The sequence below is a fragment of the Saccopteryx bilineata genome, chromosome 2 (assembly GCF_036850765.1).
Source record: "Saccopteryx bilineata isolate mSacBil1 chromosome 2, mSacBil1_pri_phased_curated, whole genome shotgun sequence".
Lineage (NCBI taxonomy): Eukaryota > Metazoa > Chordata > Mammalia > Chiroptera > Emballonuridae > Saccopteryx > Saccopteryx bilineata.
The window spans coordinates 387051110-387067638 of NC_089491.1; the positions used below are offsets into that span (position 1 = coordinate 387051110).

At 46.8% G+C, this 16529-nt stretch overlaps 1 protein-coding gene, 1 non-coding gene and 1 pseudogene across 6 annotated transcripts in view; 1 reads left to right on the forward strand and 2 right to left on the reverse strand.

The window, feature by feature from the left end:
* Positions 1-13499, reverse strand: part of MYH10 (myosin heavy chain 10) — a 119464-nt gene extending 105965 nt beyond the window's left edge. For 2 of the 5 annotated variants that reach the window (XM_066264233.1, XM_066264232.1), the window contains exons 1-2: positions 12877-13282; positions 4415-4790 (exon numbers count right to left, since the gene is read on the reverse strand). In XM_066264233.1, coding sequence (XP_066120330.1) covers positions 4415-4790; positions 12877-12935 — 435 coding nt within the window. In that variant the 5' untranslated portion in view covers positions 12936-13282. Of the gene's footprint in view, positions 1-4414; positions 4791-10846; positions 10866-12610; positions 12778-12876; positions 13283-13352 lie in introns of those variants that run through there. The other 3 variants (XM_066264236.1, XM_066264234.1, XM_066264235.1) reach the window with 3 other exon arrangements.
* Positions 6250-6393, forward strand: LOC136327567 (small nucleolar RNA SNORA48). Its single transcript, XR_010729757.1, has one exon. It is a non-coding gene; the product is annotated as a small nucleolar RNA SNORA48 (small nucleolar RNA).
* On the reverse strand, positions 10376-10473 carry LOC136327766 (small nucleolar RNA U3; annotated as a pseudogene).
* Positions 13500-16529: the final 3030 nt, after the last annotated feature.

The window sequence follows — 16529 nt, forward strand, 5'->3', positions numbered from 1 at the left end:
TGTCCCAGCTGTGGGCACCCCTCTGTAGAGGCCACACTGCTATCAGGAAGTCCTTCCACACAGCGGTCCTCTCATGGCTCCTTTAAAGACCAAATCACATCAAGGCCTCTCAGCCCTCACTAGTACTGGACACTGGACAACTAGCATTTGTTTTCTAAACCCACGTTTGTAAATCATCCTCTTAGTAAGCTCTCAAAATACCTAGTTTGAGAGCCTTGTTTCCTGCTAGACTCTGACTAAATCAATATTATCTAAAAAAGCTCAAGATGAGTTAAAAATATGCAAATTTTCTCATCCAGGAATTCCAGCCCTAGCTCTACACCTTACAGAAAGGCATGCTTACATGCACAAGGTACGTCCAATGCTGTTCAATGAAGCAATCAACATTCATAACGTTCCAGTTTCCAAACGGGAAAAAACAGTGTACAAAAACATTTGAATAAAAAAATGAGTTGAAAATCTTATAATGTAATATTATGTTCAAACAAAAATGAACAAAATACTCAAGCTTGTTTATTTTAAAGGGCTTTTTGCACTCTTAGAAAAAGACTCCAAAGACCTCTTGTTTTATATAACTGAGCTTTAAAAATGTATATGGCCTGACCAGGCGGTGGAGCAGTGGATAGAGCGTCAGACTGGGATGCCAAGGACCCAGGTTTGGGACCCCGAGGTCGCCAGCTTGAGGGCGGGCTCATCTGGTTTGAGCAGAAAGCTCACCAGCTTGAACCCAAGGTCACTGACTTGAGCAAGGGGTTACTCAGTCTGCTGAAGGCCTGCGGTCAAGGCACATATGAGAAGGCAATCAATGAACAACTAAGGTGTCACAATGCGCAACGAAAAACTAATGATTGATGCTTCTCACCTCTCTGTCCCTGTCTATCCCTCTCTCTGACTCTGTAAAAAAAAAATGTATATGTATTATTTTAAATAATAACAAATACAAGTTAACATAAGTAGCATTTCTAAAACAAAAGTAAGAAGAGTAGCACTGTTTTATATTTTTGCAAATCTTTTACTATCTGGAAAACAGCACAATTTTCATGTTTCTACATTCACACTGTTATGATATTTTGTTTTGGTTGAACCATCTGAAGAAAATCAGACTTACACAGATATATAGCTAGAAAGAGGGAAGCAGTTTAACAGTCTTTTCAAGTAATTGTGGATATTCTCTGATAGTACACCAAAACTCAGTAAGTAATCATTTCTTAAAGACCAGAGGCAATGTAGCTTCTGAAACCTTATCAATGAATTTTTCACACTATGTTCATCAAAACAAACTGTCTAATCTTGCATGTTGGATGAAACCTTTTACCCATGTATGATTCTGTAACATCTATACACATCACTTGGAATACATTGGTTTAGTGATTTTTGCAAGCCTTCCAAATGGTGACAATGCACTGTATGTCATAATCACATTCATCTAGCACATTAGAAAGGTTTTTCATTATTGATATCAAGTTCATGGTGGCAGATACAAGTTTCTCCAAATTTTAATTTTCATGTGAAAACTCAAATTCTATCACGGACCGTCAGTTGTTTTCTTTGATGTGACAGGCTCACTTTATTTTCAAGAAAATGAGTGCTAAATACTGCAGTGTAAGTAGCCATAATTTATCAATCAGTTATTATATAAAATAAAAATGGTATTCTATTTAAAAAGTAGCAAATTTAGTTTGCAACTTAAATAACTACATGCTTTTCCTCAGGGAACCAACCAATGACCAAAAGGAGCCGTGCTTTGAAAGGAAACTCAGAAATTCACTGGGGTTGTACGTGAGTGAAGTTGGAAAAACACAAACTCGACAAACAAACGACACTTGCTAAGCGGAAAAAGTTTCACGAAGCATGGCTACAAGTAAAATGTATTCTCTTTCACCCCTTCTTTAATCCACAGTCTCCACTTCCTGTTTGCCTTCTCTCTTCCGGTTGCAGGAACCTCCAGGGGCCAGAGTGGAGACAACAGTGTGGGGACAAAGCAAAGACTCGGGCAGAGAGAGAGCCTGGGCGTCCCCACCGTCCCGGTCTCCTCCACTGCTGGGCTGTGCCATCACATCTCCCAGCTTTTCCCAAGTCACACCTCACCGGCAGCATCCAAAACTGCCTGGCAGCTCAAATCTTTGCCATCAACATTACGATCTGACCGCCATCTTTTTTTTTTTTTTAATTAAAAAAATTTTTTAAATTAATTTATTTATTTATTTATTTTACAGAGACAGAGAGTGAGTCAGAGAGAGGGATAGGCAGGGACAGACAGGAACGAAGAGAGATGAGAAGCATCAATCATTAGTTTTTCATTGCGTGTTGCAACACCTTAGTTGTTCATTGATTGCTTTCTCATATGTGCCTTGACCGCGGGCCTTCAGCAGACCGAGTAACCCCTTGCTCAAGCCAGCAACCTTGGGTCTGAGCTGGTGAGCTTTGCTCAAACATGCAGGCGACCTCGGGGTCTCGAACCTGGGTCCTCTGCATCCCAGTCTGACACTCTATCCACTGCGCTACCGCCTGGTCAGGCTGACTGCCATCTCTTAATTTCCCAGTTTTCTCACGCCTTCCTTCCCACCCCCCTCACTCTAGACCCCTCCAACTTGCTTTTTTTTTTTTTTTTTTTTTTTTTTTTGTATTTTTCTGAAGCTGGAAACGGGGAGAGACAGTCAGACAGACTCCCGCATGCGCCCGACCGGGCTCCACCCGGCACGCCCACCAGGGGCGACACTCTGCCCACCAGGGGGTGATGCTCTGTCCCTCCAGGGCGTCGCTCTGCCGAGACCAGAGCCACTCTAGTGCCTGGGGCAGAGGCCAAGGAGCCATCCCCAGCGCCCGGGCCATCTTTGCTCCAATGGAGCCTTGGCTGCGGGAGGGGAAGAAAGAGACAGAGAGGAAGGAGGGGGGGGGAGAAGCAGATGGGCGCTTTTCCTATGTGCCCTGGCTGGGAATCGAACCCGGGTCCCCTGCACGCCAGGCCGACGCTCTACCGCTGAGCCAACCGGCCAGGGCCCCTCCAACTTGTTTGACGGGGGACAGAAGAGAAAGGTCCCAGGCTGGCAGTGGAGACCCAACAGTGGATGGGTTCCCTGCCCGCATGGACCTGCAGTGAGCCTACAAATCTAGCAAAACCACACAGCCAGACAGAAACAGGGCCACTCCACCCACTCTGTTGTTCAGCCAGCTGGATGCTCAACCGACTCTCCCATCGTTTTCTGATCTTTAGCTTTTCTTCCTTTCCAAACCTTTCCCCTTCTCCCCCAGCCACCTCCCCAACCTGGTGCCTCTGACTCTCTTAGTTTACATCCCACCTCACAGCAGGAAAACCAAACAAACAAACAAACAAACAAACAAGACCTGGGGCTTGAATGAAACTTCTCTGGCAAAGGTCATGAATGAACTATTCATTTCTCAGATTTTCCCACGGCCGGCTCTGTCCTATCAGTCAGATTCCAGCTCAAATGCTACCTTCTTCAAGAGCCCTTCTCTGACCTGCTGAGAAAAGTCGTTCCTCTACTTACTCTACCCCGTTCATTTCCTCACAGGGTGCACTATGAAGGCAGGGACCCGACCTGTCCGCCACTGTCACAGTAGCAGGCGCTTGGTAAACGGTCACTAAATAAACTAATCTTATGATAAAGCTAGTTCTGACTTGATGTTTTGAATCATGCATGAGCTTCATAAAATTCTTTTCCAAATTCAGACCACTACAAAGTCAATGTCTCTCTTCATTCTAAATCTAATTTCCAGCTATACCGCCTTCTCTAAATCTTTGCCAACTGCATCTACCATCTCTTCAAACCTGTTTTGTCATTCTAGATTTTTTTTGGTATCTGGCTTGTGTTATCCCTTATTATTTTTAATAACTTTTATACGGTTGGTGACACGGTCAGTGACTACAACACACGCATGTGTCACGTACTGACCACAGGACCTCAGCCTCAATCTCACCCTGAACTTGTTCCCTCTTAAAGACCTCAGTCTCATCTTTCCCACTCCCCTGCACCCAGTGAGCGTCACTGAAATCTCTAGGCTCGCAGCCCCTGCACTCTCCACTTCCGGACACACTGCATTTCCTGCAGTCTGCTCTCTCCGCCCTACTCTTCATGCAGCTCTCGGGCCCACGCTACCCTCCCGGTCTTTCTGCCATATGCTGTCCCTCATCCCATGATACTCCGGAGCACAACCGCAAGTCTTACCATACCATTCGGAGTATTTAATTTCAGACTGGAGTATTTTAAATTATGTGTTAAAATTGAAAGCAAAGCCAGATTTGGGGTAGGCAAGAGGCTATCTTGAATAGAAGTAATAGTGTTAAACAGCGAGGGTAGGTAGTCCACATTCTTATTTGCTTATGACAGTGCGTATCATTTAAACTAACTCCCAGTCATCACACTTTACAGGATTATTTAGAGGGAATACTTACATAGATAAGTCCTGAATAGTAGCGGTCCTTCAGATTATGTAAAACGGAAGCTTCGTTCAAGCACGTCAATTCTGCCATATCCTCCACCTTGGAAAACTTAGGTGGGTTCATCTTCTGAATGTCGTCTTTGTTGACCATGGCTTTCTTCCCGTTCTCTGCCAACTCCACCATAACTTCATCTCCCCGCTCTTCTTTGATGCTAGCTGCCTCAAAGCCATGGCGTTCTGATGGAATCCACACGAGCTTTTTAGCCGTCCAATCAGCCTGGGTGGCAGGGTTGTAGATGACAGCCCTGTCCACAAAGAGATACCGCTCCGGATCTTCAAGTCCACTTCTCTGCGCCATTGTAAACAGAAGGATCCAAGAGCAACTGCCCCTAGGAAAAGAGGAGGGTGAGAAAGTTAGATACCTACAAATATAAAATGATTTACAAATTTTACTCTTCTAAGGAACTTAAAACAAAACCTTTGGTAAACAGAAAGCATCAACTTTGAGTTAATGAGCTGAGGTATCCCTCTTTACAGCCCTATGAACCAAGTTTCCAAGGTAAATTTCAGGGGTGATCACAAATTATGACTCTGGTTGCCTGAAGACCACTCAAGACATGTCCTCAGTTAATGAGGGCTGAAAAACAAGCAGAGGAAAAAGCGAAGTTCCAATTTGACTTTTTCCCTTCTCCATCTCCTCTTTCAGCCTCACTACAAATTAAATAAGAGTTAAGAAGGGAAAGGAGAATGAAGAAAATGAAAACAAAAATTCATCACCAAAGGCCTGTGGAGCGGTGCCAGCCTGAGTTTGACTACCAGGAGAAAGCCACAAAACAGAAGCGCAAAGCATCAGATCTGAAACGAACATCCCATTCTACCCTCAGACAACAGACTCAAAGTTCACCCTGACAAATACCCCAAGGCAATCCCCCTGTAGCTTATCTATGGCCAATGTGGTCTTAATGTGATCAAATAATGCCAGAGGACAAGCGTAACTGGGCTTCACATGACAGACAGTCTTTCAAGTATGTAATGGTATCTGCTCAGGTCCCGACTCCCATTCCGGCAGCTGCTCCTACTCCCTCTGTCTTCCCTTTGACATTCCATCATTCACCAAGACTCATTCCACTGCCCCGAGCTCTTGCCTCTAAACAGACTCCATGTGCTGATGCCCCTTGTGTGAGACCCAGAACCAAACGTGATATTCCGGATATAGTCTTACCGGTACAGAAGAAAAAAGAACCGTTAACAACCATAGTGCCACACTAGGCAAAGCTATTTCAGTGACTTTTACAATTAATATATCTCAAGACCTGACTGGTGCATGTGGCCCTCGGTCACTGTTGGCTCGTAACGAGCCGTCAGCCAAAGCTCCAGACGCGCTGCTGGGCTGCCTCCCCTCTTATACTTGTGCGATTGGCTTTGGGATCAAATGACAAGATGTTACATTCATCATTCACCTTTCTGTTGTGACTCACCATTCCTGTTTGACAACATCTTATTGGAATCCAATAACACCATTAAACACTTCTGTTATTACTCCAAATTCCAAGTTATTACAAATTTCATAAGCATGAATTCCATCCATGACTTCATCCAAATCAATGCAAGAAGCCAACTGAGTACCTACTCTTGCTCTATCAAACCCTCCCAATGTCTCCTGTCCCCCCAAAATGATGGGGAGTCTTTGTAGGCAAGATAGAAGGCTGCAAGGTTAACCATAAAGTAGTCCAAAGTTGTGAAGAGGTAGTTAACCTTGAGCCCATAGATAAATTTCAAGCTGATGTGGTATAAAAATGGTGTACACTTACTTTATACATGTGTGTACTTCTAAAAGGGGAGTACTAGAGCCCCTGGCAATGGGCAAAGAGGCACCTGATTGGTGGTGCTGTTCTTATATCAGTCAGGGGCAAAGCAGATGTTCAGCCCTAGTTCATCCTAGCTTGATGCCTGTATTGGTGGCCAGAGCTGTTTCATGCCTAAGGCATATAAAATAAATAAATAAATAAAAAATTAAAAGGGGAACACTAATAACTTTCTTTAGATTTTTTTTTTCCCCTGAAGTTGGAAACAGGGGTGGGGGGGGTGGGGGGCAGTCAGATAGACTCCTGCATGCACCCGACCAGGATCTACCCGGCATGCCCACCAGGGGGTGATGCTCCGCCCCAGATGGGTGTTGCTCTGCTGCAATCAGAGCCATTCTAGCACCTGAGGCAGAGGTCAGAGCCATCCTCAGCACCCGGGCCAACTTTGCTCCAATGGAGCCTTGGCTGCGGGAGAGGAAGAGAGAGACAGAGAAGAAGGAGAGGGGGAGGGGTGGAGAAGCAGATGGGTGCTTCTCTTGTGTGCCCTGGCCCGGTAATCGAACTCGGGACTCCCGCACGCCAGGCTGACACTCTACCACTGAGCTAACCGGCCAGGGCCAACTTTCTTTAGATTTTTAAAGGGGTTTATCTGTGTCACAAAGAATTAATCACTGATAGTGGGGTAGCCCATAGAACCCGTTTCACTGCTAGTAAGAATTTATGTACTGGAGGCAAATAGCTAAGATTCTTCAGAAACTGTTACAATGTAATGCATTACAAATGTCCTTGTTCTAGAACACAAACTTTAGCATGGGCTTTAGCAGCACCTACCTATAAGGTTAATTAAAATACAGACTGTGGGCCCTGGTCAGTCGGCTTAGTGCAGTGGTCGGCAAACTGCAGCTTGCAAGCCACATGCGGCTCTTTGGCTCCCTGAGTGTGGCTCTTCCACAAAATACCACGTGCGGCGCAACCTTGATAAGGAATGTATCTACCTGTATAGTTTAAGTTTAAAAAATTTGGCTCTCAAAAGAAATTTCAATCATTGTACTGTTGATATTTGGCTCTGTTGACTAATGAGTTTACCAACCACTGGCTTAGTGGATAGAGCGTCAGACCAATGTGTGGAAGTCCCAGGTTCGAGCCCCAGTCAGGGCACACATGAGAAGTGACCATCTGCTTCTCTGCCCCTCCTTCTCCCCCTCCTCTCTGTTCCCCTCTAACAGCCATTGGTTCAATTGGTTCAATCAGCCCTGGGTACTAAAGATAGCTGGGTTGGTCTGAGCATTGGCCTCAGTCGGGTGCAAGTGGGAGTATGTCTATCTCCTCTCATCTCACTTAAAAAACAAAAAATACGGGTTGCAGGGGCCCCATCCCCGGAGTTTCTGATTTAGCTAAATCTGAGTGGAGCCCAGTAATTGGCATTTCTAACAAATTCCCAGATGAGGCCAATGCTGCAGGTCCTGGGACCACACTTTGAGAACCACTGCTCCCTAGTTCTCTGGCTGCCGTGGTGAGCCACTGTTACTAACTGGTATTTGAGGTCGAAAGAGAGGTTAAAAATCAATGTTCTAGGTAGAGCGTCGGCCTAGCGTGTGGAGGACCCGGGTTCGATTCCCGGCCAGGGCACACAGGAGAAGCGCCCATTTGCTTCTCCACCCCTCCGCCGCGCTTTCCTCTCTGTCTCTCTATTCCCCTCCCGCAGCCAAGGCTCCATTGGAGCAAAGATGGCCCGGGCTCTGGGGATGGCTCCTTGGCCTCTGCCCCAGGCGCTAGAGTGGCTCTGATCGCGGCAGAGCGACGCCCTGGAGGGGCAGAGCATCGCCCCCTGGTGGGCAGAGCGTTGCCTCATGGTGGGCGTGCCGGGTGGATCCCGGTCGGGCGCATGTGGGAGTCTGTCTGACTGTCTCTCCCTGTTTCCAGCTTCAGAAAATAAAATAAAATAAAATAAAATAAAAATAAAAAAAATCAATGTTCTAGACTAATTCACACCAAGATTTAAAGACTATGCCAATGTTTTAAGGATAACAGATTTGGATAAAACAAAAATCACAAAACATGTAACATGAGGAGTTCTACAAATAAAATTGCTAATACGTTTTTTTAAAAACTAAACTTGCATTTGCCTTCTTACAGAAAATATTCATGGACACATATACAGTCTAAAAAATCTTTTCAAAACCCCATTACTTCTAGCGACTACTCTATAATATTATTAACAAGTTTTCTGTCTTTTGAACTTATAAACTAAATACTAAGGAGGATGCATGGCTTTGAAGTAGGACTTATCCTAGCTGAATTCGGAGACAATCAGACACACACATTGCCCAAAGGACAGTCTATCAGAAGTGGAAATATCCAACTATAATAAAATATAATAGCTAATAAGAATAATAAGAGTAACCTGTTATTAGCTGTAGATCCCACACGACAGGAGATTGTCCTGCTGCCAGGAGGCACACACACATTTCTTTAATTTTACGTTGGGTGTGCTTAAATTTAGTAGGTGACTATAAATTAGAATAACATAGGTCATTTCTAGAGAAGGCCTTTAAAAAAAAATGTTATGTATTTTAAAATTATTTTATCAAATCAGTACATTTAAAATTTTCCTTATAATTAAAAAATTTTTACTTATTGATTTTAGGGAGAGAAAGGGGAAGAGAGGGAGAGAGAGAGAAACATAGATCTGTTCCTGTATGTGCCCTGACCAGGTATCGAACTGTCAACCTCTGCGCTTCGGGATGATGCTCTAGTCTAACCAACTGAACTATCCGGCCAGGGCAGTATGTTTTAAATTTTATTAGTACGTTTTTGGTGGGGAAATGCTTATGAATCCAACAGATCTCAAAAGCGTAATTAAAAAATGTTCCCAGTTTTGCGAATGGAAATTACATATACACACTTAAAAAAAAGGAATAAATATTCAAAAGGTCTTCACTCTCCCAGAGTTTTATACAACTAATTAAACACTGTGAGGATGCTTTCCTGTACCTTGCTATCTGGTAAGCACTCAGCCTAGTCCCTGGTCCAAGGAGGGATGGACCTATACCCACTGATCAAATATTACGAGTGGTCTCTACCCTCATAGTAAGCTCTCCTCCACAACCAAAACCCTACCATTCCTTCCAATCCTGACCCAAATGACACCCTTTCAGAAGTTCTTTTCAGGTCAATCTGGCAATTTAATCCTTATCCTTCTCTTAACATTATGTGCTGCTCTTCCGGCATTTTTATTTCCCTGCCTTGCATTATCCCAGAATGCTGAGCAGGTAGTGGGCGTTCAAATTGTTTAACTGATAGTGTTGATGAGGCCAATCAGATTTTTTTGTTCATTTTAACTCTTCACTTGTGATTGCCAAATATATTGTATTTTTTTTTCCCATTCCTTTGTACATTTGGGACCCAATCTTGATAATACTGGTATTTAACAGTGAACCACTCCCAAATGCTCTGCCTTGTGGAAAGGATAACACCACAATTTTTAAAATAGCAAATAAGTGTTGTTATATATCACTAATGATGGCTAGACACTATTCTAAGCAGTTTACATAGATCAACTCTTAATCCTCACAACAGCCCCATGAGGTGGGAACTATTTATATCTTCATTCTACAGATGAGGAACCTGAGGTAACAGTGAAAGCCAAAAGCCAGCGCAAGGTCACAGAGCTAGCAAGTGGCAGGGCTGGGATTCAACTCTGGGTTCAGCTCCTGAGTTCATTCAATGACAATGGACGGTGAGAGGGAGGAAATTCTGAAGGGCGCGATGCACACTGCATCCTGCTTCTCTTCTAAATAAAAACCCTATTGATTATGGCTTCAGGAGTACAGGCTCAGCCAATGAACACACCTGCATCCTTGGGGAAATGCTTTCTATTTTCTAGAAAAAACAACCTATACTTCGGGGGTGGGGGCAGAGAATAAATAGGAACCTCTTTGCTGGAGACATAAAGATAACCCAAAGTATCTTGGTATCATTTGAAATAACTGCCTAATGATAGTTAAGTCATTTATCTGTGTATGAATCAGCCCCTACAGAGTCAAGGCCTCATGCCCTGCCCTTTCACTAGTTTTTAGGGGCACACGCTCCTGGGCTCCCTCCTGCTAGACCATTATTTGACTTCCCATGAAATGCCACCCAGAAAATTTCTCAACTGCCTCCCAGCACCCACTGCTAGGTATGGATATAGGGAAACAACTCAATTTTATGAATATCTTGCATAAAAGTAACAAACTATAGAAATGATCCCTGAAAGTATAGTCTTTATCTTGCATAAAAAGCCAAACAAAAATGATGGCTAAATTTTCCACAATACAGCATCCCTAATAAGACACAGTAAACCAGAGTTGTCCCAATTTGTGTACTGCTACCGTTGAGGTCACTTGCACTAGAGACGAGCAAGTCTGTGCATTTATTAATATTCTGCTTAATCAAATGAACACAAACACGAACCAAATGAGAAAGGGCAGTACGGCTACTCATGGCCTGCACCACCTCTCAGTTAATACTTGTATTCCATATTTCTGAAATGGGAACCCAGCACGGGGAATTTTAATTCATACATGAGAAAGTCCATAAACCGCAGCCTCATAGTCTTTCACCCTACAACGTGCCCTTCAAAATTTCCTCCATCTCACCTCCCATCCAGCTTGTCTTCACGGCAATGATCTCCCCAAGGAGCCCAAATAAAGAGCCAGGCTTTCGGGTCACATCCCTTTGCTGCAAAAGCTCGTGCTGTATCGCACAATTACACCATATGCTTTCTCCAGATAAGAAGGGGGAAAAACGGAATTTAAGATGCTGAAGTATGGAGATGCATAAAATGGCCACTTTTCCAGAATCTGAGACAGACAGGGCAGACGTAAACACCAGAAAGCACGGGACTAAAAGAATAATTAACAAGAACAGATCGCTGAAGGAAATAAAACAATAAATAGATTAAAGTTTTCCAGAGTGAGATACTATCAGGAATAATTAAGCCTGACTCAAAGAATCCTCAGTTTCCATGTTAAAAAACAAAAATCTCAGCAAAAGCAAAGTATTATATTTAGTATTATATTATTCAGCGAAAACAGCAGTCTTTGTTTCATTTGCAGTCTGGATCTACCCCGCCCGCTTTCCCCTACCCCACCCCACCCCACCCCCTTCCACCGACCGCAGAGATCTTGAAGGGAGCTGCAGAGGCCCTAAGAAACAGATAACGGTCATAGGCAGAGGCCACGTTACTCAAACCTCCCCGGCTGAGCTCAGACCCACCGAGTCGCCAAGCTCCTGCCCAAGGCCCTGGCTCTCCGGCAGGCCAGGCTGGGGGCCTCTCGGGTCCCCGGGCCGCATCCGCCCACCGCAGGCCCACAAAGCCCCGCACACGCCAGGACTCCGCGGCTTCAACTTCCCTCCGACCCCGTTGCAGTTTGATTTTCTGGGATCCGGGTGTGACCCCAGCTGCAGAAGGCCAGGAAGACTGCGGCGAGCCATTCCCAGATCACTCACACAATAAAGGGATCCCGAAGCGAGCGCGGACCCTCCCCCCGGCCGCCCTGCCGCAGCGCGCCCCCGCCACATTTCCCGCCTCGCCCCCCACCCCGCGGGGCCTCGCCGGGCGCCCACCCCGGTCGCTGCGGGCCACGGGGCGCGTTCCGGGACGCCCCTACCGGGAACCCGCGCAGCCCGACCTGCCCTCACGCCGCCGGCCGGCTGTTTGGACCCTCACCCGCGCGCGCCTTCCCGGCACTGCGGAGCCCCTTCCCTCTGGTCCCTCCAGGCCACGGGGCCCGGGCGCGACGCCTGCCTTCCAACCCCTCGGTGAGCCCCTTAACGGACACGGGGGGCCCGACCCGGCCTAAGCCCCAGGACCCCACCGGACGCCTTCCTGTCCAGCGTCTCCCCACCCCCAATCAGAGTCGCGCTTTCCAGTCGGTCCAGGACCCCCCCTCCCCTCCTGGGAGGCAGACACAGACTGGCAGGACCCCGCGGGACCCCCACCAGGGCACCAGGCCCCCCAACTCTGGGGCGCTCGGACCCCACACACCGAGTACCAGCCTTCCACATTCTCGCCCCGGATCTCCATCCCCAGCCCCCCAGGGGCCGTCCTCTCGCACACCCAGGCCCTGATCCCCGCAGCGGTCTCAGTCTCCAGGACCGCAGTACCCGCCCTCTCAGGGGTCTCCCCACCCACGGGGCCCCGTGCCCCACTCCCCAGGACCTTCCCCGGATGAGTCCAGGGCCCCCGCAGCACAAATCCTCTGCCCAGAGCCCGTTTAGCTTCGTCCCTGCTCCAGTTTCGGCTTCGTTCCTGCCCTCCAGAGCCAACGGGTCCACCGGCCCGGGATCCTTCCCTCCTCCACTAACCGTCCCTCGGCGCTCGGCCGCCGCACTCGGACCGGGACAGGCGCACCTCTCACCTTCAGCCGAAGATGGTGGCGTCGGCGCACGTTCCGAGCCGCGACCGCAGATACGGCGCCTCAGTCCCAAACCCACCGCTGCCTCCGCCGGGCTCGCTTAGCACTGCTGCTTGGGGCTGCCCCACCCACCCCCTCCCTCATTGGGCCAGCTCTACGCCCGTCACTGCCGCCCCCAGACCCACTGGCCCGTTTGCGCGCCCATCTCCAAGGGAAGACGTTAGCAACCCGAACGAAGCTACCTTCCCAAGTCCGCTCCCTCCACCCACCTGAAATGATGCTCATTGGCTCCCGCTCCCAGCCCTGACCGCCGAGATCCCAATATCATAGGCTGCTCTGCAAGCCCGTCATAGATTCCGGGAGGTGCGGCCGGAGCGGTCGCGGGCGATTGGCTGGCTCGGGCAGAGATGGACAGCTGAGGCTGGCTGGGCGCCAGGCGATCCGCGGGGCAGCGGGTGCTGACTCTGCTGGGGCCGCCGCAGTGTAGACAGAGGGGCAGGTGTGCCGCGGCCGGGGCACGCAGCTCCGCCTGGACGCGCCTCGCCTTGGCGTCGGGCCCCCGCGGCGGCCCACCCTAAGCGCCTTGCCGCCGGCTCTGCTTGCCGCAGTCCGCGTGTCCCGCAGCGGGACGGGCTTCCACCGTGGAATCGCGAGCCCCTAGCGCTGCCGGCAGGGGCCGGGCGGGAGCGCGGTCCAGAGGCCTTACGTCACCCCGGGGCTGCGGGGGGTGGGGACCGCGGCTCACCTGCAGTGGGGGAGGGGAGGCAGGGCTCCGGGTGCCGCTCTGCCCTGGCGCACCGGCTCTGAGGTGGGCCCCACTGCGTTCCGCGCTCCGGCCACTGTCGCCAGCCTGGGATCCCGGGTACACCCTTCCCAGATCTGCTGAGCGCCGGACGCGGGACAGCTTCCTCCGCTGCGGCGGTTCCAGTGTTCGCGAGGGGAGGGGCCTTCCTACCCAGCCTCCAGGCTAGGCTTGGATTCCAGAAGAATATGAAACCAACCGGCCTTGAAGAGAACACTGAGGAAGAAGACTCCATTCACCTCCCTCATTCGTTCGTTCATTCATTCGTTCATTGATCAAATAGAGTTCCCTACGTGAGAGGGGCTATAAGAAGGTTCTGCTGAGCTGTCATATCCCCTTAAAGACGATAGCTTTTCAAAAAGCCTTAGAAACATTTGAGACCTGGGGGGGGGGGGGGAGGCTCCAAAATAAGGAAACTGAAAAAATCAAAGTTAATAACTATTTAATGGAATGTCTGCAGAACCTAGTCAACTGCAACACAACTCAAATAATTGTATATAAATATAATAAAATTTAAGTCGGAAGAGTAAAGTGGGCGATTTTTTACAAAAGTTATTACTAAAATTATCAAAATTCTTTCATAAACATTTACAGCAAGATATAGTTACTTCATGTTGAATATGTGTGATATGTACATGGTTAAGCCTAGAAAACTTCCAGTTTGCTAAAAAAAAATAAAAAAGAATAAAGCAAAAAAAAAAAAACCAAAACCCCAAAAACAAAACAAGGTAGGAAATAATAAGGAAGGGTTGGTGGAATTCATAGAAGGTTCCAAGGCAGCCAGGTGCAGAGTCCTTCCTGGGGAAATCTACATCAAGTCCTGTATTGTCCTTTGTCCTAGTGAATTTGGCCCCCTACCCCCCAACTGCCTGCTGGGTAAGCTGCCCCTTGTCCAGGTGTCTTGCTACTCACTTCTAAAAAGAGGTCTACCCTCTTAATGCAGCCTGCACATGGAATAGAAGTGGGCTGTACCAAATATGTGCATGGTGTTCCTGTTCTGAATTTTAAAACATTTCTTAGAGAAGATCAAAGACTCCATCTCTAAGGCCTGTCTCTCAGCTTGGCAAGTCACCAACATCATTTCTGAACGTAGTGTTCCATACTTAGAGCATCCACCTACAAATAGTCCTATTAGCCACCAAGTCTGTGGTTTCTAATAATTTTTGAAACAAACTCAGTGGATCATCAGAAGAGGAGAGCAGGAAACTCATCAGAATAAACATCACAAAGATATTAGGCTTGATGAGAAATCAGTAAGCAAGAGAATGTCCCCAAATGTCTCACTAGCCCTGGCACGTCTCCAGTGCTTGGGCCGCTACATTCAACTGTCTACTCAACATCTCTACCTAGACGAGAGGGAACCTACAAGAGCAGTAAGCCCCAAACCTAGTTTCTTCTTGCTTCCACTTCATCCTACCACCCAAAAACTTTTTCTTCCCAACTTCCTTTGTCTTGGAACCAGTCTTGAAACTTCCTTGATTCCTTCCTCTCTCTTGCTCCTACATCTGATGTCTCCCTCCACTCCTATCATCTGTCCCACCTGGCTCTTCTAACTCCAGCCTCACCTCGTGCAGCTACTTCCCAGAATCTGTTGTCATTCTGATGAGGAAAAACAAGATTTAAAACCAGACAGACCTGGCTTTAATCCATCTCTGCCACTTATTAAATCTTTGACCATTGAAAAATTTCTTAACCTCATCTCTAACAGGGAGGATACAAATATATATATGTAAAGGACTCATTTAAAAAAAAATAGGATGATTTACTGGGGATGATTCGCATTATGAATCTATAGATTGAGAATTGTCTTTTTTGTCTAGTCTACAAGATTGTTACAAAAGAGTGAGAAAAATTTTCCCTAGCTTCATAATAATTTTTGCTGACATTCTAGGCTGCTTTGACCCTCACAAGGAAAAAGTCACAGACCATTGCTTTTCAGAGTTAGGTCAGAAGTCCAAACTCATTCTGTTAGGGCAGGTCCTGTCCGTGAACCTGTTTTGTTCTCAACAGTTTTGTTCCATCTATACAGGGCCAATATGCAGCATTTTTTAAAAATTTGAATGAATTGCAACATTTAAAAATCAAGATCCATCCATAATCATTAGCCAGTAAGGAGATGCACTTCAGTACCATAGTGTGATACCACTAAAAGCTGCTCCTTTTGAAACGAAGCATGCGTTCTCCAGCATGCCTCAGTCACCACTGCTCCCTGTTGTCTCTTAAAGCTGACTTGCTTTATTCATTAACATTCCTTGCCTAGTCTTTTTAGGCATTTGTTGTTGTTTTCAGTCCCTATCACGCCTGCTGAAAGATTTCATGTCAGATTATTCCAAAGAGATAAGAAGGTGGTATTTCTGAGTTGAAGGGCTGTTCCCCTGATAGTGGTGAAAGAGTAGGAGGTTTGGAGTGTCCTTGAGAAAGAAGTTCAGACAGGGCCCCTCCTTTCAACTTGATTCCTGGATGTGGTAGGATCTCGGGACACAGACTATGATAACCAGCTCACAGCGCACCTGACCTATGTGACTAATTGTGCTCATTTGTGGCATCTTAATATAGAAGGAGTAATAATAAAAACAGTCTCCAATGAGTTGAAAAAGATGGGACCTTACAGAATTTTCTTGGGCCCCTTAAGCTCTGGAGTTCTAGGGAAAAAAAACCATGAGAAGAAGTTTCTGAATTTAAGACCTCTTACCAACCATGTAGGATAAGGCTAAATCAGATTTAATTTGATTTAGAAATTTTAAGGTGTGATAGTCTTTGCGTCCTAATGTCTGAGAGCAAGTCATACCTGTGGCAAATGCTTATTGAGTGCTTTATGTCTAGGGGTCATGCCAAGTGCTGAGTAAATACCTATATCGACAGAGGCATGGTTCCTACCCTCAAAATGCAGACAGAATAAAGGGAAATATAAGCAAATAGGCAGATAATTATAACAAAGCAGGGGGTTTAAATGTGGAGTCTATGGAAACCTAAAGGCTTCTATGGGTTCTATAAAACACCTGAAATTGTATGTAGAATTTATCGTGTGTTCTTCTTCTCTGGAAGATCTACAACTTTTAGCAGATTCTCATAGAGACCGCTGATCCAAAAAGGTTAAGAGAATGCAATATGGTATGGTAA